At 55.2% G+C, this 27905-nt stretch overlaps 2 protein-coding genes across 3 annotated transcripts in view; one reads left to right on the top strand and one right to left on the bottom strand.

Annotated features, from left to right (window-relative positions):
• Window positions 1–13862, top strand: part of GNAZ (G protein subunit alpha z) — a 52719-nt gene extending 38857 nt beyond the window's left edge. For both annotated transcript variants that reach the window (XM_025857342.2, XM_073889751.1), the window contains exon 3: window positions 11940–13862. In XM_025857342.2, the coding sequence (XP_025713127.1) occupies window positions 11940–12284 (345 nt within the window). In that variant the 3' untranslated portion in view covers window positions 12285–13862. The remainder of the gene's footprint in view (window positions 1–11939) is intronic.
• RSPH14 (radial spoke head 14 homolog) overlaps window positions 1–27822 on the bottom strand; it is a 76699-nt gene extending 48877 nt beyond the window's left edge. Inside the window, exons 1-4 of the mRNA XM_025857343.2 lie at window positions 27793–27822; window positions 25956–26213; window positions 24786–24888; window positions 21751–21869 (exon numbers count right to left, since the gene is read on the bottom strand). Coding sequence (XP_025713128.1) covers window positions 21751–21869; window positions 24786–24888; window positions 25956–26154 — 421 coding nt within the window. The 5' untranslated portion in view covers window positions 26155–26213; window positions 27793–27822. The remainder of the gene's footprint in view (window positions 1–21750; window positions 21870–24785; window positions 24889–25955; window positions 26214–27792) is intronic.
• Between the last annotated feature and the right edge of the window lie 83 nt (window positions 27823–27905).

Here is a 27905-nt window from a genome sequence, read left to right as displayed (position 1 = left end):
GCAGGCCTCCATGGGCCTGGCCACGCAGTGGGTGGGCAGCCCTGCTGGAGCAGACGGGGTCTGAGGGCTCCTCACCCAGGCCCCCACCCTATAGGGTTGCTTGCTGCATTGCTAAGGGATCAGCCACTGACACTTCCAGACTGTCCCACACATGCCACCCAGGGAGCCCGAAAGCCGAAAGGAGCCAGAGAGAAAAGGGGGTCGGATGCTGATCGGAGTGGACATCTGACCAAGGGTAGCCAGGGCCTACACCGGGGAGGCCACGAGAACAGAGTGGGATAGGAAAGCATGGAGTGGGAGGGTGGGGGGTTGCTGAGGAGAGGAAGCCCCTGGTGGCCGTGACCGATGGAGGGGAGGGAGGGGCACGAGCTGCTGTCCCTATGTGTGGACAAGGCTGTGTCCATCTGTCTCGGCCTGGGCATCCTGAGGGCTTACGCACAGCTACAGGGCCAGCTCAGCTCCATGGCCTCGAGGGCCTAGGTTTGGGGGATGGGCAGCTGACCTGGGCCTGGGCAGCAGTGGGCAGCAGGGGCTGTCCTGAGGGAGAATGCTGCTCGCCCCAGAGGCCCTGAATGCCCGGGAGGAGGGGAGGGTGAGCGACAGTGCTTCCTGGCTCACCCAGGTTGCTCTGGTGGCTCTCCTCTATGTAGTGTCCCTGCAGATTGGCTCCAGGGACGGTCAGGGGCTCATTGATTCATTAGCCTCATTAATCCAGTCCTCCAGTCTGACAAGGCAGCGTTTAGGTTTGCGGGAGGAAGAAGTGGGAAATGCTAACCAGAATGGTCTGGAAGTGACCCCAGTCATCCAGCTCTGTCCCCAGATGTGTCCCCCTTTCCTGAGGCCAATAGCGGGGCAGGGGGCGATGACCAGGCCTGGGTGCCTGTGGTGGTCTGGGCCTCTCCTTGTGGGGGTGGGGTAGGCCTGGCAGCCAGGCCTAGGCAGGCTAGGCAAACCCTCTGAGCCCCAGTTTCTATATCTGTAAAATGGGACTATTGGGAGGATCCCCTTACAGCCTCTTTTCTGCGATGAACAGAGCTGGACATCTGGGCATCATGGTAGCCTCCACACGAAGGAAGAAACAAGGGCGCAGAGCCACCAGGGGCAGCTGTAGGGGCTAACACAGCCACAGGCGAACACTGCCGGCACCTAACCTCCGCTCCCATCGGGAGGCCCCCTCCACCCAGGGGTGCTTCAGCCAGGAGCGGGTCACTGGAAGGACCTCCCCTCTTCCCTGCCCACTACGCTATCCCGCAGGAAGAGTGGGGTCCCCTCAACTCCCAGAGACCCTCCCGTGCCTCCCCCCAACACGTGGGTAGCTATGGACAACGTTTCTCAGGCCAGGCAGCCAGGGCCAGGGCTGTGTGCCCCTGTGAAGGGACACCTGGCCCAGCTCAAGATCAGCAGCCTCCTCCTGCCCTCGGTCTGTGTTGCTGTGTGAGGCTCCGAGGGTGGGGGCTTTCTCCTCAGTTGTCATGGCAACAGCAGTGAGTCTGCTGAGCATCTGAGTACGCAGCTCAACAGAGGGAGGGGAGCAGCCACCCTGGGTCGCAGCTGTGATGACAGACTCTCAGCAGCTCAGCATTTGGGAGGACCCGAGGGGCTGCCATGCTCCTCAGCCCCGTGAGCACAGAGAGCAACTCAGAGCCCCTCCTTGCCCGCTGTCTCCCTGTGGGTGGTTGGGCCATAATGACATTGGCCCTCTCGTCTGCACAGGATCATGGTGATTTCCATCCAGGCCTGGGTGAGCTAAGCACACAGGTCCTGCCCTGCAGGAGACACTCCCAATGAGGGGACACATACCGTGGGGCAGGTGAAGGGGGTGGAGAAACATGAATTCCAGCAATCGACAGCCTTGAGCTGGGGCCGCCCGGGGAGCCCCGAGCATGCTGTCCCCATCCCGTGCAGGCCTGAGCCGACAGGACTCCGGCCTCCTCCACCTGCTCCGCGCTGGGCCTCTGCCAAGGAGCAGCCGTGCTGCCTCTCTGTGTGGTTTTTGTCTGTGTGCCCATCCCTTTCTTCTACCATCTCCTCCCAAATGCGTCCCAAGCAGGGGAGTGTGTACAGTGGCCTCCCCCTCCGGCTCAAAAGGGGAGTGGCAGAGCCCGGGAGAGCCTGCCCTGGAACACAGCCATCTGTCCAAGGGTCAGGGGCGCAGCCACAAATCTCTAGGCTCCGGCCACGCAAGGCAAGGCAAGCTCAGCCCAGCAGCCAAGGGAGACCCCAGAAAGCCCAGGCACTGCCTGCCGTCTGCGTGGGTTGTGGTGGGGCGTGGGGACAGGCAGCAGGCTGGCAGGAGATGCTTCTCTGCAGAGGTGAATGGTGAAGGGTGTCCTGGAGCCCAAGAAGGCTGTTTGACCACAGGTCCTCACTGTTGGCCATAGCTCCTCTGAAAGGAGAGCCGAGTAGCCTAATGTTGACCCAAGAGCATCTCTGGGACGGTAGTGCCAGGCCTGTGCCCAGATGAGGCTCTGCTGGTCCTAGCACCCTTCTGGCGCCAGGATCCCACCCTGTCTCCCGCTCCTCACAGTCCCTGTCCCTCCTCCACTACCCCTAGGGATAGCCCCCAAGGCACAGTGGGAGGGGGCCTCTCGCCCGGTCTGGGGCTCCTGCTCTGCTTCTTGCCACCACCACCCTGTTCCCATGGGAGCCCTCCTGTCTGCACTCCTCCACCTGCGGGTAGACACAGGCCAGGGTCTTGTGGCTCTGAGCTCCCTTGGACAAGCTGGAGCCCAAAAGAGAACTGAACCCTGGGAGGATGAGGACCCTCAGTGGACTGACTAGGGAAGCAAAGGGCTTTGAGCCACCGGGCACAGCCTGCGGTCTGGGCCCAGCCTAGCCTCCTGCTCCCAGAGCCTTGGGCTGGGGCACCCCACGACCAGCCTCCAGTGGTCTTTCGTGGCCACCCGGCAGGGCCACCTGAACACCCTCAAGCCATCCTAGACTTCTCTGCAGCTGCACATGAAGAGAAACACACACATACTCCTCTGAGAAACACACACATACTCCTCTCTCACCCCCAAAGACCTGCCCCCCGCCCCCCACTTCTTTGGAGACAAAGAATCAGCTGTTTGCCTGAGTGACTGACACCATCCTCGGAGTGATTTTACTCTGCAGGCACAACCCTGTCTGTCTTTACACCAGTCCACAGCTGCAAACGTGTCTAACACAGGTCCCGCCCACCCCACGCTCCTTCCTGCCACGAACTCAGGGCACAGGTCTAAGGGTGGGGCCCACTCGCCCTCTTCCCGCTGGAGAAGTCTGGGGACACCAAAGCCAACTTCGCCTTAGTAGGGCTCAGGATGGGCCAGGGAAGTCTTGGAGGCTCCTCCCACCTACCAGGCCCAGAGCACAGGATCCTGTGGGGGGGGAGGGGCAGTTGGGCACTGCACTGAGGGTGGGCACCAGACTGCCCACTGGGACATGCCATTCACTGGGTCAGCACTCCCCCAACCCCTCAGACCACACCCTGCCAGCTGACGGGCAGCCCCCAACCTTGGTGCCCCCCAAGCTTCCACCACAGAGGGAGTCCATGGGGGCTGGACGCTTGGCTGTTGGGTGAAGGGTGCCAGTTTTGATGTCCAGCCCCAAATGAAACCTCCCCTTTGGCCCATCCAGCCATGATGCTGCCAGGCAGCCTCATTGCCCTGGTCCCGCTCTCAGCGCCCTTGGAACCTGGCACTCTGCTGCCCGGGGCCAGGCCCAGTGGCTCAGCTACGGGGTGGGCCGCATCGGGGCCAGCTCCATCCATGGTGAATGGAACTCATTCATGTGCACAGCCCAGCCTCCCAGCCCTACTTCCACTGTGAAAAGCTGAATTCACAGTTCCCATGAACAAACACTCCAGGCTTTTCTACAATGGATAGACTTGAGCTTTCCAGGTTATAACAAAACTGAGACCTCATCCTAGAGACGAGGAAACTGAGTCCCAGGACAGGGCAGAGCCTCCCCGGGCTCTGGAGCCCCAGCTGAACGAGTGCCAGGCCCTGGCCCCCCGCTGCATCCCCTCCACCACCCCTACCAGCTTGCCCACACTGCAGCTCTGTGCCTTTGCTGATCTTTACTCCAGTGCCTTTCCCTGCCCTACCCCCCCATAAGGCCCAGTAGAGATGCCCCCTCCTCCAGGAAGCCTCCTCTTTTATCTCAGTCATACCCATGATGGCCGCTCGCAGCCTGGGCTTGGGGACTGAGATTTCCCTGAATGTCACGCTTTAGTCCTCAGCCACCCTGTGAGGAGGCACACTAACAGACTTCATTTTACAGGTGGGGAAACTGGGGCTCGGGACAGCTAAGAGCTGGTGACTGGCAGATCAAGGGTTCTGACCCTCGTTGGCCACTCCACAGCCACCACACCACGTTCATTTCATCCTGCCCAGGACTGGCTCATTGAGAACAGGGCTGTTGGCTCACCTCTCCATCTCCCTTATGCTTAGAACAGCATCTTATGCAGAAGGGCCCCTGGAGAGGGTCTACCAGGAAACTAAGGAAGCAAGGAAGGGGTGTTGAAGTGTTGGCAGGCTGGAGTTCCAAGTCACCTGGACCCCAGGGTTCAGGCTGGTGCTGGGAAGAGTTGAAACCTTGATGTCACCTGCATTTTAGGTGAGGTCTAAGGCTGGAGACCCCTGTGGACTCCTGGTTGGGCCAGCTAGCCTTGCCGTGTGCTGTGACCACAGTGAGCCCTGCACCAGACCCTGGGGGGTGGGAACCTGGGGGAGAGGGAGCAGACAGGGAAACAGGATGATCAGTACAGAGCCTTCCCCAGCCATGCAGCATATCACATGGTACCAACCCCTGGCATATCTCCCACTCAGTGAAATATACCCGTCAGTACAGGGCAGGCCCCCAGTTGGCCTCCCCTGTGTTCCAAGGGTCTGGTTGATGGTGTGTTCAGCATGAGTCGACATTTGCATATGGCTGCCCAAGACCTTGGAGGGTAGGCAGGTACAGGTCCCATCACCCCTGGGATGTCCGTCCACACAAGAGGGTGTTGGAAACAGGATGGACTGGACCAGTGTCCTAGGAGGACTACAGAGCTGGGAGCTGGTATGGAAACCAAGGCAACCGGGAGTGTGCTCGGGCCTCCTGGGGGCCCCAAGGGGAGCAAGGAGCAGCGTCCGCACAGCCTGCCCCTTCCTAGAACAAGACAGTGGGAGACCTGTGTGATGGCAACAGGGCAGCAACGTTGGCTGAGCACCTGCTTTGGGCCAGGCACACCTGGACAGGTGCCACGCGGCAGGCCTGTGGCTCCACCCACCCTACAACCAGATGGGGACCCAGGACCCAAGAGGTAGGTAGAGGACCCAGGGCCCCGCAACTAATGACGAAAACAGCGAACATGAGTCTTTGTAGGCATCTCCTCCATTTAAAGCCACCCTGCTTTGTGAGGCTGGTATCCCTGCCTCACGTCAGATAAGGGGCCGGGACACCAAGAAGCAAGCAATCTTGCCCAGAGTGACACAGGCTAGAGGCAGTCTGTGCAAGGCACCTTGGAGCAGGTGAGGGCCAGGAACAGGGGGTCACATGGAGGTGGGGGCTGGGGAGAAAGATGAGAACACCCAGATCGTGAAGGGCCAGTGGGCCCCTCCGAGGGCGTCCAGACTTTGCCCCGAGAGCTCGGTCAAGAAATTTGGGGATGGAGAGGGTTTCAGAGCGTGCCTATGCCCCTTCCCCATAGCTTGGTGGTCAGTCCAGGCGTGGTCAGTGAGTCACCACAAACAGGACCTGGGTCCTAACAACACCTGTGGTGGCCTGTGAGGAGAGAACAGGAAAGACCCTGCCCCCTGGGCACCCTGAGCTACAGGTGTCCGTCAGGAGGGGTGCAATGGCTGGAAGTCTTTGTCTCGCCCGCCTGCCCACCGTTCGGTGCTGCTGGAAAGTGATGTGTACGTTACTGTGTGGGTTAGTTAGGCTGCAGCAAAGAGACGCTGAAGGGTCCCCAGCTCCAAAAGCAGGCCGCTGCCCCAAAAGCCTATTAAGTTGCAGATATGCCGCATACGGGACCCCACCCTCAAAAGTTGTGGAAGCAAGCTGCGGGACCCTCGAGAAGCTGGCGCAGCCTTCGGAAGAGAGGTGGGATGGCCCACGAGGAAGGAGGGCTGGACACTGAAATGAGCCCCCAAGATGGACAGTTTAGAAAGACCCAAAGCAGCCTGGTAGTCATTAGCCAGCTCCCTTACCCGTTCCCCTACCTTTCTCTAGAAACTACAGTGCCTTGGGAGGGCTGAGCATTCCCCAACCCCCAGGCATGAGCAGAGGGCACGGGGGGGAGCCAGAATTCACTCAGAGAGGGACCCAAGAACCACAACCTGGAGGACACCTGCTGGCCTCTCTCCCTCAGGCACGCCAGTGAACCCTCAAATCAGTGGGAGTCAGACGTGCTAGAAGATGCCACGCAGGAAACATCCAGACAGACCCCTTTGCCTGCTGTGGGACCCATTCTGCTCATTTGCAAAGTGCAGGGGCTGTCCTTGAGTGCCCGTGCTTGGGTTCAAGGCTGGGTCTCTGGGAACCAGCCCTCTCCCACCCAGCCAGCCTTCGAGGAAACCAAAGGCAGCACTGCCATGCCATAGCTCCTGGGCTTGACCATCAAATCGGGGAAACAGTGGTCATGAGGTGCTCCGCCTGGCACTCGGGGCTGTCCTGTGTGCCCCCGAAAAGCTAAGGGTGCCTCCTGTGAGGAGGCAAACCTCACACTGGTGAGGGCAGGGCCCAGTGGCCATTGCATCTCCAGGCTGAGCAGTCACAGGAGGTGCCCTGAGGAGCCAAGTGGCCCTGGAACCTGTGGTCAGCACAGAGGTGCTGCCGGCCCCAGGAACCTGTCAGGTGCTGGCTGGCTGAGCCCAGGTCTGCAGTCAGGCCTGTCTCCCTCCAGCCCATGGAGCTGCTCCTGCCCTGGGACCATGGCGTCCCAGAGCGGCTCTGTGCTGGGGGTGCAGGGAGGGGGCCCCGCCACTGAGAGCTGAGAGGAGACAACAGACACCCCTGTCCCAGGGCAAGGGGCAATGAGTGGAGCATGGGAGAGTGCCCACTGGGCAGCAGCAGCCACAGGACAAGGCCCAACAGACCCAGGTTCTTCTCACACCAGCACCTTCATTGCTCCTCGCAGTGGTCCTGGCATTGAATGCCCTGACCATCCCATTTTACAGATGAGGAAACTGAGGCCCAGAGAGGAGAAATGACTTGCCCAAGGCACATCAAAAACTGATGGAGACAGCGAATGCCAGGCCTCTGGCCACCGACCCTGTGCTTGTAACCAGCGACAGGGACAGCCCTTCTGTGACCAGGAGAGCCTTCATAGAGAATCAGAACCGAGGGGCAACACTCCCCTCACCATAGGCAGGCTCCCCTTCGCACCCCAGCTCACCCTGGCTGTGGGCCTCAAAATGAAGCTGCTCCTGTCCAGGCCACCAGGGGTGCTGACACATGGTAGCCATGTGCCAGGTGAAGGCCTCTGCTGCCGAGTTCAGCATCAAGCAAAGACCCCAGACTCACAGGCCAGCGAGCTCCTTAGGAATAGGTCATTAGGGGCGCCTGGGTGGCTCAGCTGAGTGTCTGCCTTTGGCCCACGTTGTGATCCCGGGGTCCTGGGATTGAGCCCTATGTCAGGTTCCAGGCTCAGTGTGGAGTTTATTTCTCCCTCTTCCTCTGCCCCTCCCCCACCTGTGCTTGCTCTCTCTCTCTCTCTCAAATAAATAAAACCTTAAAAAAAAAGGAACAGGTCATTACATTAGGTCCAGCCTGGTGACATACACAGGCCACCTGGGGAAAAGTCCACTCGGTGGCATTGAGTATATTTGGACCTGAGTAGGAGCTTTTTGTTTGTTGGCAAATGGCCAAGAAATGACTTCTTTACCACCCTGGGGACTACAGCCAGCCAGCCAGCCACCCAGCTGCCTCCCGCTGTCTGACAATGCTTTGTAACAAATCACTGATTTCTCACCATTGGGCAGCATGATTCCCGCCATTGCCCACGCTTCTGATGGGAATTGTCTGTTCCACGTTATTTATATAAATGAATGTGCAGACAAACCCCAGACTCCTAGAAAGGGCATCTTGCTGGTGAGCAGGCGCCGGAGAGAGCTGGCTGGGCATCAGAGCCCCAGGCTGGCACTGTTGGGGGCTACTGGTGGGTGTGCCTCCTCCTGGGTGAAGCACCCATGACCACTGCTCCGTTGGCAGCTAGAGCGGTCAAGGCAAGGAGGGCTTCTTGCTGGAAGGGAACATGTGGCTGGTGGAGACAGAGGGCTCTTAGTCGAGCCCTGGGAGTCGGCCTGTCCAAGCCTCTGTCTCCCCATGTGTGAAATGGGTAGCACCCCTGCTTGCAGCCCAGACATGGCTTGCAGGCTTCTCGGATTCTGGGTCCAAGAGGATGTTTGTATTGGGCTAATGGAAGTTTTGCGGGACAAGGGGGTGATGTGCTAGCAATGATCCCAAAGCTGTCCCTGGCTTCATTCGCCCTAGGGGCCCAGCAGCCCAGTTGGACTGCACAAGGATGGTGCCCAACCCTGGCTTACCACCTTTGGGGCCCTCAGTGGCGGCTCTGACCCATAACACCAAGTGGGCAGAGTCACAAGGGAACTGGGTGGCAGGGGGGACCCCACCCAGGCCAGGGAGGAGAAGAATGGGGCCATAGCTGGTGTCCAGGCCATGTACACCCACCAGGGTCGGGGGGCAGGGGAGGCCCTAAAGGCCAGACTGAGGGGCTGGGACTTGATCCTGGCACAGGGTGCATAGCCAGACAGATGCTGCAGGAAGGTGAACAGGGTATGGGGGTGGGAGAAGTCAGGGGAGCTTCCAGGAAGGGGCCTTCAGCGAGGCTGCAGAGGGTGACCAGAACATGGAGAGAGGAGGAGGGAGGCCCTAGAGGCTGGGCGGGGACCCATGGCACTCATTCCTCCCATACTCACACTCGTGCAGTTTCCAGAGTTACCGCCCAAAATAGCACGTTCCTTTTTCAATGATCCGTACTTTGAGGTGTCAGGACACTTCTCTGCCCACTTGGGAGGCAGAAGTGCACGTGCCACAGTGACAGCACCATGGGCGCCCAGTCCCCCCTGTAGCACCAGGGCCCCACCCTGCCCACACGTCACCTCCTGGGTTTGGCTCCTCAGCAGAGGGGCCTGGCCCAGCGGCACCCCATGTGGGCCATGAGCACCCCGGGAGCAGAAGGGGATGACAGGTGGAGTATAGCATCTAGGCCAGTGCTTCTCGAGCTCTGAAGCTCGTGTGTGTTTCTTTAAGCTGGTACCCGGTCGGTGCGTTCCCCAGGCTGTGCTGAATCCTGCCTGGCAGCGCCTACACAGGCCCGGTGTCTACACAGATAGAGGTTTTGTGGTTACTCTTTGATGCCCATCATCTCCCAGGTGTGTAAATAATGGCCAGTGTGGTTACCCATGATTTGTCCCAAGGAAGAGAGAGAAGCAGGAAACCTGAGCCCCCAAAAGCCAGGAAAGCAAGAGGAGCCCCAGGAGTGGGCAAGGGCCCCACAATGAGGGAGACTCCTGTTCTGTGGTCTTAGGCAGTAGCGATCCTTTGAGTATTTGCAAGGGACTGCCAAGGGCATGGCTGCCCTGTAAGGAAAGTGCCCGAGTTCCCAGATTTCCAAGTAAGGAACGTAAGGCTCAGAAAGGTGTCTGGGGTCCAAAAAGCCTGCCAAGAACTGTCTGTGGGGCGGAGGTTCACATGGGACAGGAAGGTCAGTCGGGGCTGACGTCGGGAACCTGGGATGTGTGCTGAGCAGGAAGGGCAGCCGAGCTGGCCGTGAGGTGGGAGGGGAAATGTGGCCTGTTGACGGCTCCGGTGCCACACAGGGCCTGCCCTCAGGGGGCTGACCAGCAGAGGCCTCAGTGCTGGCCAGCACACGTGCACATGCACCGTTTCAGCACATTGGGGATGTGCTCCTGCCCCTCCCGCTTCCCAGACTCCACAGCCTGCCCAGAGCTGCTGGGCTTGGGCCAGGTATAAGAGCTCCCCTGGCTTTCCCCCCAAGTGACACAGCAGATACCCATTCTAGGACCCTGGCCATGTCCTGGCTCCTCTGCCTGGCTCCCACTCTGTGAACCGCAGCTCCCGTACTCAGGGCCCAGCCCTGGGCACTGGCCTGCTAGGTCCAACCTGCTGTTGGCCAGCCCATCCTGCTCTGAGTCCTGGGCCCCTCTCTGGGCTCTGTCACCTGGCATGAGAGCTGGGGCCTGTCACTGGCCCTGAGGGCATGCTCAGCAAGTATCTGCTCAATGAATTAATGCGTGCATGGTAATGACCGCATCTGTTATTTATCTGATGTGAAATTTGGGGTCAGAAGCACAGCCCCTGATTATGACATCATTCCTAAGAGAACTGATAGGTCTGTTAGGCTTTACAGTGTGGCTTCCAGGAATCCATTAGAGCTAATTACTCCCCAGTAGAATGTGACATTCCTAGACCACCACTTATCTCACATTTGGGAACATTGTGTGGCTCTTCCAGGCTCTACTGGGGCTGGGGATCCTGCATCTTGTTTCTGCAGAAAGGTCACCACCACCCCCCCTTTTCCCAAAACCTGAAACCACTCACTTTCCAGAGTTTCTGGTATTCCTGAGCTCGTTCTAAACAAGGCACAAGACTGGTTTTGGAAAACACAGTCTTCAAGGTGTATGTGGAATCTCAGGGCAGCTTCTCTGAGGTGGGAGAGTAATGACAAGTACCTCTGAGCATCCTCTCCCCACTCAACCTGGTTCCTTCTCAGCACTGATGCTGTTAGATTGTGTACCTCAGACAATTCAGGATCCCCGGGAGAGCAGAGTTTCACTGAGGCATCCTCCTGGACACCCCCATCTGGGGTGACCTCACTTAGGCCAACAGTGCTGCGCATCCACACTGCAGTGAGCCTGAGCTCCTGGCTGTGGAACTTGGAGCACATCTCCTGCCTCCTCAAGCCTCAGTTTCATCATCTGTAAATTGGGACTAGGAAGGTGCAAGCCATCGCCACACCATCAGCACCAGCTGCGACTTCCTTCATCATTATTACCACATGACTGGTGATATAACCTGGTCAGAAAGTCCTTAAATCCGACAACTCAGATCTAAACTAAACTAGTTGCAGGCTTTGTTCGGACATTTGGCTTGCACGTTTTATTTTAAAATGAGGGGCAGCTTTCGCCATAGTAACTCACCAGCAGTCCTTTTGGAAGCTAGAATTGTCAGTTGTGTGTGGAAACAGTGGGCTTGGGAGTCAGACAGATGCTTTATGTTCCTGAAAAACTCCGTCACTACAACCCATTTAAGGTCCTCAGAAAGAAGGGGGTAAGTAAAGGCCAGTGCCACTGGGGTCACCGAGCCTCCTGGGCCACTGTCCTCACATGAGCCCAATGTCCTGGCCGGGGCAGAGGGCCCGGAGGCTTCCCCAACTCTCTAGACTGGAGCCTTTGGTTTTGGAAGCACAGGCTCTCTGCTCACAGATCTGGCTGAGGACTGACGGTACCATGTGACAGGACCGAGGCTTGGAGGACAGGCCAGAGCTGCCGGCCGGGCAGGAGGCTGGCCATGCTCACCTTGAGGGAGATGTGATGGCAGCTCGGGGGCCGTGAGCTAGCACAGGACAATAGGAGATGGGGCCCTCAGCTATGAGTACCTAGTTGCCCGGGTCCCTGCTGCCGACGGAGGCTGTGCAGCAGGCCCAAGCCACAGAGGAAGGTCGGGTGAAGCAGGACAGCCCCTTACAAAGAAGTGTCAGGGTGCCAAGGGCGGTGCCAACCACTCCCCAGAGCCCGTGGGAGGCAGGTGAAGACAGACTTGGCTGACAGGGGAAGGACTTCCCAACAGAAGGGTGACATTTCCAGGGCCAGTGCCGGGCTGGGAGACCCTGCCGCGGGGTGGGGGGGGTGGCTTCCTCCCAGAAGGGCTGCAGGCCTCGAGCCTTTCCACGCTGCATCCCCTGATTAACACCAGCATTTTCCTGCCTGCAGAGTCGAATGGCAGAGAGCCTGCGCCTTTTTGACTCCATCTGTAACAACAACTGGTTCATCAACACCTCACTCATCCTCTTCCTGAACAAGAAGGACCTGCTGGCGGAGAAGATCCGGCGCATCCCGCTCACCATCTGCTTCCCTGAGTACAAGGGCCAGAACACCTACGAGGAGGCCGCCGTCTACATCCAGCGGCAGTTCGAGGACCTGAACCGCAACAAGGAGACCAAGGAGATCTACTCCCACTTCACCTGTGCCACCGACACCAGTAACATCCAGTTTGTTTTTGATGCGGTGACAGACGTCATCATACAGAACAATCTCAAGTACATAGGCCTTTGCTGAGGAGCCGGGCTGGCCGGTTTGCCTGTGGTGAAACCCCTGGGGTGTCACACCCCCACTCGTGCTAGGGAGACCCAGCCCAGGGGCAGAAAACGGGGGGCCTGATGAATGTCCCCCCCGCCCCTCCACCTCCTTGGCCCCCACGTTTCCACAAACATAAATATATACGGATAGATTGCTAGGTAGGTAGACACACACACATGCGCACACACACACACAAGTCTGGAAATGGCCAAGTTCCCCAAAGCATTGGAGCCTCTTGAAGACTTAAGCAGCTGTCACCAAGTTCACTACAAGCCCTTCCTGCCCCTTCACCTTGCCTTCCCGAGTTGGCCCCGCTCTGCATGGGGTTCCCCGTGGGACTATGAGGAGAGGCGGCTGGGTCATCTGGAGGAAGTCAGCTCTGCCCAAGCCTCGGACTGGGGACCTTGCTGCTGTAACCAGGAGGGAGGACCAGAGCAGGGTCCGTGCGCCTTCCCTGCTGGCCACGCCCACCGCTGGCCTACTCTGTACCACATTTGTTCTGGAACCAGGGTGCGAGGCCAGATGACAGCACTAACCAGACCTCTAGCCACTCACAGCTCTTTTTAAAACAGCTTCAAAATATGCAGCAAAAATCCACACAATAACATGAGTGGCACGATTTGTTTCAAACTAGGCCAGCTGGGTTCCAGCTTTTCTTCTACTAGTCTGATGTTTTATAAATCAAACCCTGGTTTTTCTTCTCTGACATCTTTTTTTTTTTCTTTTCTTTTTTTTTTTTTTTTTTGGCCAAATCTTGTGGTGTTTCGCAGAAATACGGAAACTTTCAAATGCAGTTGAGTATTCTTTTTTAAAATGCAGATTTTCAAAACATATTTTTTTTTTCAGGTGGTCCTTTTTGTGTCTGGCTTGCTGAGTGTAAAAGTTGTTATCTGGATGAATCTGTCCCTCTGCTCCCGAGCAACACTGGGGCGGATGGCCGCCCTACGGCAGCCTCGCGGGGCCGCGTTGTACATAAGCCCGTGCAGCGTCCTCCTGTTACCGGTGCGGTTTCTGCTTCGTTTTTATTTCAGAAAATAAATGTGATGTATTTAAAGAAGGTTCTTCACCTAGGAGCGAATGAACAATAGCTAAATGTCTTGGTATTTAAAGAGTAAATTATTCGTGGCTTTGCAAGTGGAGGAAGGGGAAGCGAGAGATGGGGCCCCGGCCCCTGCACGTTCTATACCTGAGACCGGCTGAGAGCCACTCCAACTCCTGTGAAGGCTCAGCCGGCGTTGTAGCCTGAGGGAGTCCCCGCTGGGACCTTGCACTCTGGCCCTGCCTGGCCCGGGGCCTGTGGCACCCGCCCCCACGGAAGGACCTTGGCCCAGGGCCGCATGTAAATATGAAACCCCCGCCGTCAAGAGGGAAGGCGCCGCCAGAGCCCTTGCCAAATCTCCTTTCCTCTCAGCCTCTGTTCGGTACCTGTATGTCCAAGGTCAGTGTGTGGAATCACAGCCAAGGACTTTAAGAGATGTACAGAGGGAAAGAGGAGCTGGTGATTGTATGAAAGTTAAAGATTGTCTACTTTAAGAAAATAAAATAACCTGAATGAGCTGAGCCTTGTCCTGCCATGCTGTGAGGGCGTGCAGCTGACTGGCCGGAGGGCGCCCCGAGCCACCATCCGTGCCCACCTCGCCTTTGTCTCTCCCCTGATCCACACATTCAGGCACAATCACTTTGAAATGAACGTCAAGAATAAAGCACCTCAAGCGAGGAAAGAAACTGCAAGGGTTGGGGGAGGGGCCTGCCAGGCCCATGTGTCTGGATGGGTTGAGGTTTGGGGGAAATGATGGTTCCAAGACCCCCGCCCAGCACTGGCCCAGGCTACACCATCACCCAGACCCCTCACAGCCTAAAGACACCTCTGCCAGAGTGCAAGAGGTGGAAAGTCTGCAGGGTGTCGACAGAGCCTAACAGTGAGGGTGGGGTCCCTGCAGGGCCATGGGGAGGAGGGGTCCCCCACCGTCCCGCTGTCCGCTGACTCTAGCTTGTGTGGTTAGGGCTATCTCCATGTGGTGGAAGGCACTAATTAGGAGTCAGGCAAGTTTGTTCACCCTGCACCAGGCACCTTACAGATTATTTTAACACCTCTACAGTGGCAGATTGTCAGCTGTGACCCGTTTTACAGATGAGGAAGTGTGCTCAAGGTCAAGGTCAGGGACTGGGGGAGCAGAGAGGCAAGTGTTGCCCCAAGCCTGGGGTTCTTGCCTGGCTCTGCTCCTGATCGCTTTGCACCCAGACACGATCCCACAGGGAGCACAGAGCCACCCTGAGCCGCCTCCTCAAATCCAGGACCTACACAAAGCTCTGAGTGAGGACCAGCAGTTGGAGACACACGCATGCGCACATGCGGATACACATTACAGAGACACACATACAGATTGGGCTCTCTCTCTCTCTCTCCCCTACCCCTGAGCCCTCGTGGGGATTCCTTTCACGCCTTCCCACATCACCAAACAGCAAAAACCCAAGGGGACTTTTAAGAAGAAATAGCGTGTGACTTGAGATTTTTGAGACTTATTCTACGCTTTTAATGCCAACTGTGAAAAGAGCAGTAATTTCACCGTGAGCATCCTTCACCTAAAAATACACAGCTAGAAGGAAAATAGGAGGATTCTGCCTTCCCTCCTGATGCGCTCAGGGATGGGAGGTGGCTTCCCTGGGCCAGCGCTCCCGGTTCCTGGAGCCCCGTCAGCCGACTCTCCCAGGGCCCCGCTCTCCACCGCAATCTGTCTGCACTGCTTTTTTTCCGTTTAAACTTCCTCTGTGATCCGCTACAACGAGCTGCCCCTCCCTGCCTCATTTCACTGACACCTCTGACAAGTATGTTCCCTATACTCTCCTCTTCCGCAACATTTCCGAGACTGCGCATTCAGTGCATTTTATTTTTCATTTCATACGTTGCCTGTTTTTATTGAAGTATAATTGGCATTCCATCCTGTTAGTTTCAGGTATTCCACATAGTGATTCAGAACTTTTATATATGTTATGAAATGATCCCCATGATAATTCTAGTCAACCCCCCCCCCCCCCCCCCCTTGCTGGTTCTTCCCCTCGTGGGCCTGCTACAATCCCCTTTTGCTCTGCTCATCATGCTGACGTGCCTTCCCCTGTGCTCGCTGTCCAAGATGGCCTATCCCTCGGGGCCCAGCCTGCTGGGTGTTGGAGGTCCCCTCCCTCCCACACTCCACTGCATAAAGCACCCATGCCAGGGCGAGGTGGGAAGCAGACCTGGCCCTGTCTGACCCTTCTTCCTCCACTGTGCCCAAACAGTGCCCGGTATGGAGAAGGCACCTGCTAAGCTAAAGGTCCAGGAAAGGTCCACCGATGGTGGCATCAGCCACAGGGGAATGAGCTCTGGGACCAGCAGCAGAGGGACCAGTGGGAGGAGGCCAGAGTTGGCAGGAGGGCGATCCTAAGGGGAGAGGCTCTACCCTGTGCAGGAAGGGCTGGCCCAGCCTCGCCCTCTGCAGGTGACTAACCACAGCCCAGGTCCCACGAAGTGGCCAAAGACTCCCTCTCCTAGGGCACACCACCATGTGAGCTCTGGGGTATTGCCATCCGCCGCTATAGCTCTTGTGGTCACCTGAGATGGAGCCATGGGTCACTGACAATAATCCCAGCTCCCCTCAGTGACTGCTCACCACATGGCCCTGGGCTGAACCTGGTACACACTCATCTGATTCCATCCTCCCCAACTCCTGGGAGGCCAAGACTACTGGTTCTACTTTATAGAGGGGGAAAGTAGAGACCCGGAGGAGGGATAACTTCCCAGCATCACACAGTGTAACAAGTGACCCGACCAGGCCTGGGTCCCCAGGGCCAGTGCTCTGTCTGTCCACCCTCCCTGGAGCCCACACAAGGCCCTGGCCATCTGGGATGGGGTGGGGTGTGGGTCTGCTGCCTCAGGGGCAAGTGCTGAGGAGGACCGCAGTCCCCCATGAGGACGAGGGGGCCCCACCAAGGCTGGACGGGGTGCACTCCTCACTAGGAGATGAGCCAGGTGAGGGGCTTCAGTGCTGAGGTAGGTCCAAGGCCAGGGGCCAGCTGCTTCTTCCCAGCACATGCACTGGAAGGACTTGACCCTGTAATGCGCTGTCCCAAACCGCCTGGGAATATTATGAAAACCTTGTGGAGAGAGCTCAGAAAGACCTCCCGCTCCAAGAGCCAACAAGGATAGCTGTTGGGATGGTGACCTGCCTTGACTGGGCCAGACAGGGAAAGGCTCTCCCGGCTGGAGAAGGCCAGTGGATGGGGAGGGTGAGGGGAGAGGAGGCTTCAAGCAGGTGTACCAGGCTGGGAACCAGGTGGGCAGGGTCACCGTTGGTGGGCATTGTCCTTTGCTAAGTCTGGGAAGGGGGCAGCTGCCCACCACAGACTGTCAGGCTGAGGACATGCCTGGGGCCTGCTGCACCCTGTCCTGAAGGCAGGTGAGAAAGGAAAGGCCCACCCCTCCAAGGCAGCCAGCCCCATCCTTGCACTCTGCGGTGTCAGAGCCAGGAGGAGCCGGGGCTGCTCTGGGCCACCTCCCCAGGCAGCCCAGGAGGAGGGAAAGGGGTGCAGCAGCTTGCTTACCCGAGACTGCCTGGCTGAGGCACACTGCAGAAGGGGGAGAACACCCTGTTTTGCTTCTCCAGCAGAGCCTCTCCCTAGGCTTCTGCTACTCCCACCCCTTGAGCTCTGATGTCGCCACGCACCTCAAAATTCCCAGGATCAGGGGTGCCTGGGTGGCTCGGTCCTGGGATCGAGCCCCACATTGGGCTCCCAGCTCGGCGGGAAGCCTGCTTCTCCCTCTCCCGCTCCCCCTGCTTGTGTTCCCTCTCTCACTGTCTCTCTCTCTCTGTCGAATAAATAAATAAAATTAAAAAAAAAAATCGCAGGATCAGAACTGCATCTGACATAAAGCCTGGTAAGCCCTGTCCCTCCCCAGGCCCATGCTGCTCCTGTCTGAGGCTGAGGAGCCAGACTGCACAGGAGAGGACTGAGCAAAGCCTCTCCGCCTCCCTCACCCCTCCCTGGCTGGTGCTCACCTCTGGGCAGGGAGAGGCACCTGTTTTGAGCCCCACAGCCCCACCCAAGCCAGGCTGCACACAGTGTGTCGGAGACAGAGCAGTCCTGGCACCGTGATGCTGCCGCAGCTGGGCCAGCAGCTCAGAGCTCAGTCCACACTCACAGGTGCACCCAGTCACCCTGTTCCAGGCCACCGTCAGAGGGTCCAAGGGGCCTGGGCCATGGCCAATGGGGCTGGTAGGGAGACACTTCCAGGGCCCCAGTGCTATTCAGCTGCCTCCCAAAATCCAGTTACAGAAGAATCTTCAGTTTTGGCATCAGAGTTCTCTCCTGTACCTCCTGGCCACAAAATAAGACCTGTTTCTGTGTGGGGTTAGCAGAAACGAGGGAGCAGACAGAGATTCCCCCAGAATCCCCAGCGGTCACTCAGGGCCCGGCCGACAGGGAACCTGGGCTGGAGGCTTCTGTGTGGCATCTGCCTCTACAATCCTGGTTTCTCTTTGCCTGACTTGCAGCACCCCAGGGCCTGAGATGAGAGCCAGGCCCAGTCAGGCAGTCATCGGTCCTGTGGCACCCCCTGCTGGTTACTACAGGAAACCACGCAGCAGGCCTGGTCCTGCCAGGCCCAACGACTCAAGAGGGAAGGCCTCCGTTTCCCTACAGATACCGCACACTACAGACGAAGCAATTGAGGCACAGTGGCTGGAACAGATCAAGGGCCCAACACAGTTGTTGAATTAATGAAGGAGGGAGGGAGTGAATTTCCACAAATAAATAACAAATGATCCTTTAAAATATGGCATAAAATCTGCTAACACCAATATTTGTTGAGTGCCAGGCACTCGGCCAGGGGCAGAGGGTGCTTTCTGGCATGGCAGCGGATAGAAAACCCATACTAATGACCACCAGTAGGAGAGCCAGCTGAGTCCAGACTATGCCAGGCCCACAGGCACACAGACTCCCGTGCTCTGTGATAAAGCCGACACTCTCCGACAGGCTATGCTACTGCCCAAGGTCACATGCTGGTTAAAAGTGGAGTCATGAAGGAGATGTACCCACCCCACCCCGAGGCCCAGCAAGGACACCACCTGGGACACAGCCACACTGGCCACCCCAGAAGCCACAGTGCTCCGAGTCCCCCCAGGAGGACTTCTTGGGGTGTCTGCCATACCCCATGTCTCCTTCTCCCTCCAGCTATTCCGCACCCACCCACCCAGTGCTGCACATCCCTCACCAGAGTGTTCCAGGCACATCACAATGAGCAGCACCCAAGAAAGCCTGTAATAGAGGGTGCGGCTTACTCCTGGGGCCCCCGGTGAGGCTTGTCAGAACCATGGCCCCACTACTCCTTGTGATGCACCCAGTGCTTGTGAATTCCAGAACAATTTTGCAGGAAGGAGATAGAAGCAGCGCCCTCCCCACCAGAACACAGATTACCGTAGAGTTTTGTAACTAAGACCGTGTCAGATTGGCAAGGGCTAAACAAGAAGACCTACAAATAAACAAACAAACAAAAATCCAGGCCAGGTACCTTCACCAGCTAAATGTGAAAAGCAAAACTCCTACACGTTTAGAACAAAATAGGGCAGAATATCTTCATGAGCTCTTAAGCAGCACCAAACACACACACACACACACACACACACACACACACGCACATATACACACACAGGGAAAGACTGATGAAACTGACTACATTCAAATGAAAAACTGCTGGGCTAATGAATAAACAAATAAATAGTGAAAAGCCACGCAACAACCCAGGAAATGGTATTTGCAATGTGTGTAGCCAACGAAGGGTTGGAATCCAGGATGAATGAAACACTCCCTCAGATCAATAAGAAATGGAAAAACAACTCTCAACAGAACGCTCAGGTTCCGGGGAGGCACTGGGCAGGAGGGGAGATGCGGGAGGCACCGGGCAGAGGAAAGACGCCCCCTCTCCCAGGCACGGGACGGCAAAGCCACACAAGATTGCAACAGCACGGCACGCCATCAGGTTGCTGGTGAGGATGTGCAGCGGGCTCTCTCCCAGCTGGAGGAAGGCGGTCTGGGAAGCAATTGCAGTATCTGGCCAAGCTGAAGGCCATGCATTCTCCCGCCTCCACAAGGATGCTCTCCCCCATTAGAGGCCTTGGAGGGACTCCAGGAAAATCTGAGCCGGAACACTTGGGATCAGAAACAACCAGCCTGCCCTGTGAGCCAAGCAGGGGTAACTATTGAATGTCAGTGTTATATTCAAACGCCAGAAGGGTATGCCACGGTTCAGATAGTCAAACAGAGCCTGTGACGCAACGTGGATAAATCTCAAAATTATAATTAGGTTAAGTGGCGAGGGGATACATTCAGCAAGATCCATTGGCATCGGATTTTAAAACATGCTAGGCAAGATCTCTATATAACTACATTCATGGTAACATATAAAGATGTGCACTAGGGATATAGTCAGAAACTACTGGGGGCTCCAGGGAGGGCAGGAGAAAGGGTGCTGGGTGGGGAGGTTCACAGGGTGCTTGGACTGTTATTACTTTTTTTAAACAAAAATCTCAAGCAAATGGGAACTGTGGTAGAATGTTAAGACTTAGCAAAGCTGTGATGGCAATTGATGTTTACTATCATTGTCTCTGTATTCCTCTGAATGCTTCAACAGGTCGCAAAAATTTAAGAAAGCTGGCTGGGGGAGCTCCACACCCCAAGAAGGAGCATTCCTGTGTGGTGAGCACGGGGCATTCATTTAGCTCAGCCCTGAGCACGGGTGCTTCACAAACACCCCACTATCCCAGTGGCCCTCAATCATGGCCTCAGAGGAGAATCAGCCAAGGTGTGTTTGAGAAAGATATGTGTGCCCGCTCCCAGAGACAGAGCTTGTTGGCCTGGGATAGGGCCAGGGATAAGTGTGTCCTTTTAAAAGACCACCCAGAGGTTCTGTTGTCTGGCCTAGCATGCTCCCCAACACCCCAGCCCGGCCCAGGTAGAAGGCGCGCCTCCCGGATGGGCAGCAATCCCAGGCCCCCAAGGACTCCAGTCCGTTTGGCCTGCCTCTCTGTACCTGATCCCATAGTCATCTCTCTCTGGGCCCTCAGCTCAGGGAGTACTCTCATGTGGAGTTGAGTGTTTATGGCGCTTTTCATGCAGGGTGATGCGCTACACGCTTGGCGAGCATCTTCTCACTTGCCCTCACTTCAGGCCTCTGAGGCAGGTAGTATCAGCCTCACTTTAGAGATGAGGAAATAACCCAACCAGGGGCATGCACGGAACCAGTGGAAGGGCAGAGGGAACCCAGGGCTGTCTCACTCCTCGGTTGCAACACCTTTTTGCCCACCTTTAACTTAAGGTGCTCCCTTTAAGGCCTTGATATCAAGCCTCTTGGAATGAGCCCCCTGTTTAAAAATGTTCATTGCACCACGTGACAGGGCGGACGTGAAACTGACACAAATCTCAACCCTCTAGCTGTGGTGGGTGGGTGGCTGGCACCGTGGACTCCGCCTCTAATCAGCAGGGGCGCTCAACTGAAGGGGACCTCAAGCCTGGGGGGCAGGCTTTCCTCATTCCTTAAACGTGCTATGGCACATTTCACAAATGAGGGCTATAATCATCAGGGAAACACAAATTAAAACCAAAACTAGACGCTACCACACACCCACCCACCAAAATAGCTAAAATAAAGAGCCAGGAAAGATCAAGTGTGGGTGAGGATCGAGAGCATGTGGAAGTCTAAGACACTGCTGGTGGGAGTGTAAACTGGTATAACTATTTTAGAAAACCATTGGCGGTACCTTCTAAAGCTAAACATAAACTTGTCCTATCCCCAACAATTCCCCTCCCAGGTATGTCTCAAAAGAGATGCATCATCTATACGTCCATCAAAAGACACGCACAAGTATGTTTACAGACACTATTCTTGGTAGCCATACACTAGAAACAAAGCAAATGTCCGTTGGCAACAAAGTGGATAAAGAAACTGTAGTATGCTCATATAATGTGAATACCAGACTCTAGCCCACATCAGCAAAAACCATACATGGATCTCAGAGACAAAACGTCGAGTCACAAGAAAGCCAGAAACAAGATATTACAGACTGTATGTTTCCACTCATGTAGAGTTTAAGAAAAGGCATAAAACAATCTACGGTTTCATAAATAGAAGATACTGTTTCCCTTTGGGTAAGGGGTAGTAACTGGTGTGGGAAGTTCAACTTAGAGTGGCGGCGATACTCTAGAAGTTTCTCAATCTGGGTAGTGGTTCCATGGCATGTTCACTGAGTACAACTTAATAAAACGTTCCTGTATGATTTGTGCCTTTTTGATATGTACCATCAGTAAAAGCATAACTTTAAAAAAAAAATGTGCTCTAGACCATGATCTGCAGCATGGCACGTGAGTGACCTGGAGTGGAGACGGGGGGCCACCTGAATGCCCACGGAGAGCCTACCTGAGGGGAGCTGGGCCACGTGCTTCAACGCCAGGTGCAAGTTCTCTCGACAGGCTGGCTGAGGGTCATTCAGCAGGTAGGACAAGGCAAGGATGACATCGTGCTTTAAAAAGCCCTCTCTGGGGAAAAGAATTCAGATTTAGACACAAGACCATGCCCAGAGAGGATCCAGTTAAGAGCAAGGAGGAAGGTGCCCACCCACAACTGGCACAGGCCACATTCCTCCAGCTTCCAGGGAGAAGAAAAAGGCCAGAGGTGGACAATCTATTACAGCATCCCTAGAGGCCATGAGAGCAGCGTGGCTTGTGTGTGAGTGGAAGGAACCACATGTTGGAATCACATAGCTCTGCCCCTTCCTTAGCTAGGACTCCGATGCTTTTTGTGCCCCCAGATGCTTCCTTTTACTCTTGTGAATGTCAGTCCTATTATCTGTAAAATGAGAATGGGCAGCCAAACCTCACAACTGACCCACCCTGAACTTCGGGGATCCACCCACCAGGGCGCACACCCACTGATGCTTCAGGCTCTGCAAACCTTGCCCCTTGAAGCCCCTGCCTCTTCCCCCAGCTTGCTAACATCCAGATGCTTACCTCCAAACCTATGTAGCCTGTTATGCTGCTTGTTATAATTATATAAGTTAATTAACTATTAGGTAAGCCAATTAGATGTGAGAAGAGTTTTTTTTTTTTTTTAATTTCCTTATGAAAACAAAGTTGATTGCTTTGGGAAGACTCAAAAGTGAGTCTCAAAAAAAAAGTGAGATGACTGTAAAAGATTCTAGAAGGTTTTTACATGCAGATTACTCCATTAATGTCTTTGAGTTCTCGCTCTATTGGAAAGAAACCAAAGCTGCAAATTAGATGATGTTATCGGTGTGGTTTAAGCAAAAAAGATGATGGGAAACACCAACCAGTGGGCCCACACCCAAGAAGAGGCCCTGGGTGGCACACAGGAATTGGTGAATGCCTAATTATTTGTGCCTGGGGTTAAAATGAACAGTTTAAAGGGAATGTACAATTTCTTCGATTGCTGGCTTTGTAACCATTTCTTTTGATTAACTGCTGGGCCTGAACACATCTGGCGTGAGGGCTTCTGAGGTCACATCTCTCGGGGCTGGGGTCAGTGAGAACTCAGTGTGATGCCCTTGCCCAGGGCCTGACACACAGGAAGTGCCCAACCAATCGTGCTCGTGCCGTGTTGGCCAGGATTTAACCCACGGTGAGTTCTGAGTCATTCCGGGACAAGAAAATCCTAGCAGGGCACCCAGGTTGCAGGAGACTTCCCTAATGGCCAATCATGAGGAGTCTGGGCCTCTTCAGCCAGTGCCTAGTCGCCCACTCCCTGTCATTCCTGCTTTGTAAGGCTGCCCTGTTTGCCTGAGGGCATCTGCCCCCCTCACCAGCAGGTGAGCCGGGGGAGCTAGACCTCCTGGAAGGCTCTCCCATTTGTGGGCTGTCATACCAACTGACTCCTCAAGGTGACAAGATGTCATGCCCCAGGCTGCTACCCTCATCCCCTCTTCCTGTTGCTACTTGTGTGGGTACAAGAGGTACAGAAGTTTCCACACGAGCAGTTACTTAGAGCTCGACAGGCTCCACAAGCTACTGGCTTTAAGTTATAAGATCCCCACTGAACTCGGGCCAACTTCAGAACCTGGCCTCCGTTACTTTTGGCCCTTTGTATTCTTCATCTACTGTGGTGTGGTGGAGTGAGACAGGGTTTGGGAATCCTGGCCGCTGGTCTCTTGGTTCTCCGCCTGACACCTGGAGGTGGCAGCGTGAGGGATGGCAGACACTGAAGGAGTGTGTGGGCCAGGCCATAGCAGGTCCTTGGTCAGTGATACTTGCTTCACTGTGTGTCCCCCTGCCCCATCCCCTGCGACCGTGGCCATATCCCCCAACCTCCTTCTGCCACTAAACAAACCAACAACAACAACAAAAAAAAACCAACAGGCACCCCCGCTAGGCTCACAATTTCCTTGTACTTGGCCAAGCTCCAAGCACTTCTCCCCACAGTGTCTGTCAGCCCTTGTTGGGGGGCTACCACTTAATGCCCACATCAGGTCCAGAGAGAAAAAAGGAACAGGAAAAATGAGAGGTGCTTCAGTCCTCTATGCTCCTAAGTATTAAAGCACTTTCCCTGGGTCTGTCTCAGATAAGCACAGCAAGACTCCACCAAGGTCACATCAGGAAAGGTTGGGGTCCCCAGACACCAGGGCTCCTGCCTCCCCCCACTCCTCTGCCCTTCTTGGTGCAAAGCATATGAATTAGGGATCTCACTGTAGCACCACCTCCCCATACACACCCCGTTCATTCACAGCGACCCATCGGGCCAGGGCTGTACATGGTTCAGGCTAACCACGTCCCCTCTGGGGACCTGAAATTAGAACCCAGAGAGGAGTCAGGGAGCGGGGAGGTCAGGGGGACTGAGGGACGGAGGCCCCCGTCTGGAGATGGCCCTGAGCAAGCGGGAGTGCCAGTTCACAGAGACTATCTGCAGGGAGAAGGCGGCAGCGGTCCCCAGAGAGAGGAGCGCCCAGTGGCCACCCAGGCCAACATGAGGCCAACGTTTCGGGGCTGAGCACTTCACATGCACCAACCTATTGAACTCCCTGCCCCCACGAGCAGGTGCAGACGAGGACACTGAGGCACAGAGAGCTTGAGGAGAGACGGGACTGAGCAACCTTACATTTCGTGAGACGGCCTGACCCTCCTGAAAGGACAAGCCGGAAGACAGTGAGCACCCTGCCCCTCTATTCCTTCTTTCTTGGCATGTGCACACTGGGCAGCAGTCCCTAGGCAGGGCTCCAGGGCTGTTTGTGGTTCTCGGTTCTGTTTTCAATACCAAGAAAAACGAGTGATCCCAGGTCAAGAGTGTGAACTGAACAGATGTGGGAAAGCACCCCCACCCTCCCTTTGACACACACACAAACTGACAGACAAAAATTCAGAGTATTCAAGGTCATCCAAGGGCCTGCCACCCAGGGGAGGGGTGTGGCTCCAGAGCATGACATTGGTTTCCAGACAGATGCCCACCTGCCCACGTTATGGGTCGCCATGATGTAGAGCACCTCGGTGGTCTTTATCCGCACCACGTCATTGCTATCCTTCAGCAAAGCTTTCAGGCTCTCCAGGCAGCCTGCAAGGCACAGAAACCTTTGAACATTTACCAGCCTCAGAAATCAACTCACCTAGAAGTCGACGGGTGAGCCAGTGTCGGGCAATAAGAAACTACCAGAAGCTCTGCTGCTTTGGGGCCTGGGGGGAATCGTGTCAGTTGCGAAGGAGTTCCGATTCACCGAAGGGGGGGGTCTCTGTGGGCTAGAAAGGCTCACACAGGGGACTGTGTTATCTAACCCCCTGCACACTTCCGACTGATGCCTCGTCCCTCCGTCCACTACAGGATTAAGAAAATGGCGTTTGCATTTGGAGAGACTGAGGGGTCAAATTCTCACCCCTGTCCCAAATTAGTCCTGTACCCTTGAATAGGTTACACCTAGGGATGCCAGGTTGAACAAATAAAAATCCCGCTTTATTTATTTATCTGGCAACCCTAGCCTCGTACCCCTCCTCTGAACCTCCAGTTTTCTCATCTGTCAGTTTTCTTATCTTCCCTCCCAAGGCAGGTGCTGTGAGAATTAAGATAACACAGGCAAGTGTGCTGGGGTGGTACTGCCCAGAGTCAGGCTTATGAAACAGCAACTCTTATTGCTGAAGCTCCAACCCGGTATCCTAGGCCTGGTTCCGGGAACCACAGCCAAATCTGGAGTTAACTAGCCCTTCGCTAAGGCTGGAGGAAGAAGCAGCAATTCGTCCATCATGCGCCTGATCTGGGAAACATGTGACCGTGTCATGAAAATCACCTCAAGCCTTATTTTGATAATTAGCAGAGTGGGACACAAGGGACATGGCTCCCAGATACATGTGTGGTTTAGTAAGGCATGTGCCTATCTTCTGTGATAGTCTCGTGGATGAGATAGATAAATAGCTCTGCTTGGTAGATTTGTGGCCATCTGGTTGAGCCATAGCAGAAGGGACAGATTCGTGGCTCTGGGTGGGACGCTGGTGGTGTATAAGCAAGGACTGACTGGCCAGCCGGAAGGGACACAGTGAAGGGGCCACGTCGCCTCAGCCCCTCCCACTTTGAGCCACTGTGTCTGTCCATCCAGACCCCAGTCATGGTCACCTGGGCTGTGACACTCTCACCTATGTCAATGGCCACGTAGACATGCTCAGGGTCATGCATGAGGTCGCACAACGCCATGAGGGCTTTCTGCCTCATCAGGAGGTCCTCCGACTGCAGCTCCTCGTTCAGCTTGGGCAGGGCCCGACAGCCATAGGCAATGGCGGCCTGGGCGGGGTTGATGTCGGGGGGCAGGTATGTGGAGATCCGGGCATGGGCCATCTTTCCACGCCTGCAGCGGGCAACTCTCTAGCTCTCAAAACAAAGCTCTGCAGAAACCACTGATTAAGAGAACCCAAAAAGTTATCATTATTACCACTGGGATTTAGAAGCTACTTCTCATTTGATCCTCAAAACTGTAAGGGCAGTCAGGTGGGTATCTTTACTTCCAATTTATGGATGGGCAAACTGACGCTGAGAGCAATAAAGGAATCTGCTCAAAGTCACAGTAAAGGTCAATAGCAGCCCAAATTGCAAACTCCAGAGTTCTCCCATGCTTAACAACAGAGGAAATCACCAATACTTTCCAGGCTGGGCCTTGGGTCAAAGGCACCAAAGAGACAAAACAGACCAAATGAGCAAACACAAATATGGTCATGACGGGTAGTACTTATCTTATGCCAGCAACACCCAGTATTTAACTCAACTACTCCAGAAGGAGAGGACTTGTGTTATCCCAATTTTACAAAGGTAGTAGTTGAGGTCTAAGGATAGGAATTGGCTTCAGGTCATGGACCTGATAGGGCCAGGAGCCAATGTTCAAATCCAGGTCTAGTTCATTCATCCATCAGGGACCCTATTCAGATGCTGCTTCTTTTTTTTTTTTTTTTTAGTTTTTTTTTTTATTATGTTCAGTTAGCCACTGTATAGTATTCAGATGCTTCTGACATATCCACAAAAAAAGGAATTAAGGTTAAAGTGTGATTTATTTTTATTACACACATACACACTTGGAGCAACTACAGGCAGTGTGGCTCTGTATAGCTGACGCTTGAACAACACAGGTGTGAAATGCACAGGTCCACTTACACATGGATTTTTTACAATACAGTACATTTTTTACATAACACACTTTTTGCATAAATATTTTTTACATAAATACTGAATGTATTCTCTCCCTTATCTTTTATTAATAACATTTTCTTTCCTCTAGCTTCCTTTGTTGTGAGAATATAGTGTACAATAAATATAAAATACATGTTAATCGACTTCATGTTATCGGTAAGGTTTCTGGTCAACAGTAGGCTTACTAGTAGTTAAGGAGGGAGTCAAAGGTTATAAGTGGATTTTTGACTGTGGAGGAAGGGTAGTATTGGCACTCCTAACCCCTATGTTGTTCAAGGGTCAACTGTAGTTAAGAACGGGCTCCAGACCTAGGCCATGGGTGGCCCTTGACAAGTTCCTTCTTCTATCTGTGTCTTTCTACAGCTGCAAAAGGGAGGTGATAATAGCACCTCCTTCCCTCCCTGCCAGAGGGGTCATATGAACTGCTACTCATGAGCCTGGCACACCAGGCTCTGGATATGTCATGTCCTCTGTGGCTACTATTATGGGGGTGGTGGTTCCTGCGATTAGTCCCAGTGACAGTCCCAGCCCTGTAGGAACGATCAACTCCAATAAAGGAGGTGAGCCAGACTCTGATTCTGGGCACCAAATGACGGGGCAAGAGGGAAGGGGGCCTAGCTGGGAGGGACGTGGCCATTTCTGGGCTCCTCGGGCAAGGAACAGTGGGTGCTGGGGACAGGGGCCTCCCCTCTTCTAAGGAGCATGGGTTAGGGAGGTAAGAGGACGCGAGCCCAGCGTGAACCGGGCTGGGTGGATCTGGGGACCCCCTGTTCCCTCTGACGGCCGCTGGCTCACCTGCCTCAGCCCGCGGTCCCGGAAGCGCCGTTGCCAGGCGACCGGGTTGCCAGGCTACCCCGCGGCGTCCGCGGCGCCCGCCGCGCAAGCGCGAACGGCCCCGGGGCCGGGAC

Source organism: Callorhinus ursinus, unplaced genomic scaffold (assembly GCF_003265705.2).
Source record: "Callorhinus ursinus isolate GAN/ISIS: 27379988/994484 unplaced genomic scaffold, GSC_fseal_2.0 scaffold117, whole genome shotgun sequence".
NCBI classification, from domain to species: domain Eukaryota; kingdom Metazoa; phylum Chordata; class Mammalia; order Carnivora; family Otariidae; genus Callorhinus; species Callorhinus ursinus.
Note: the sequence above shows the minus strand (reverse complement) of the source record. Positions and strands in the feature narration are given on the sequence as shown.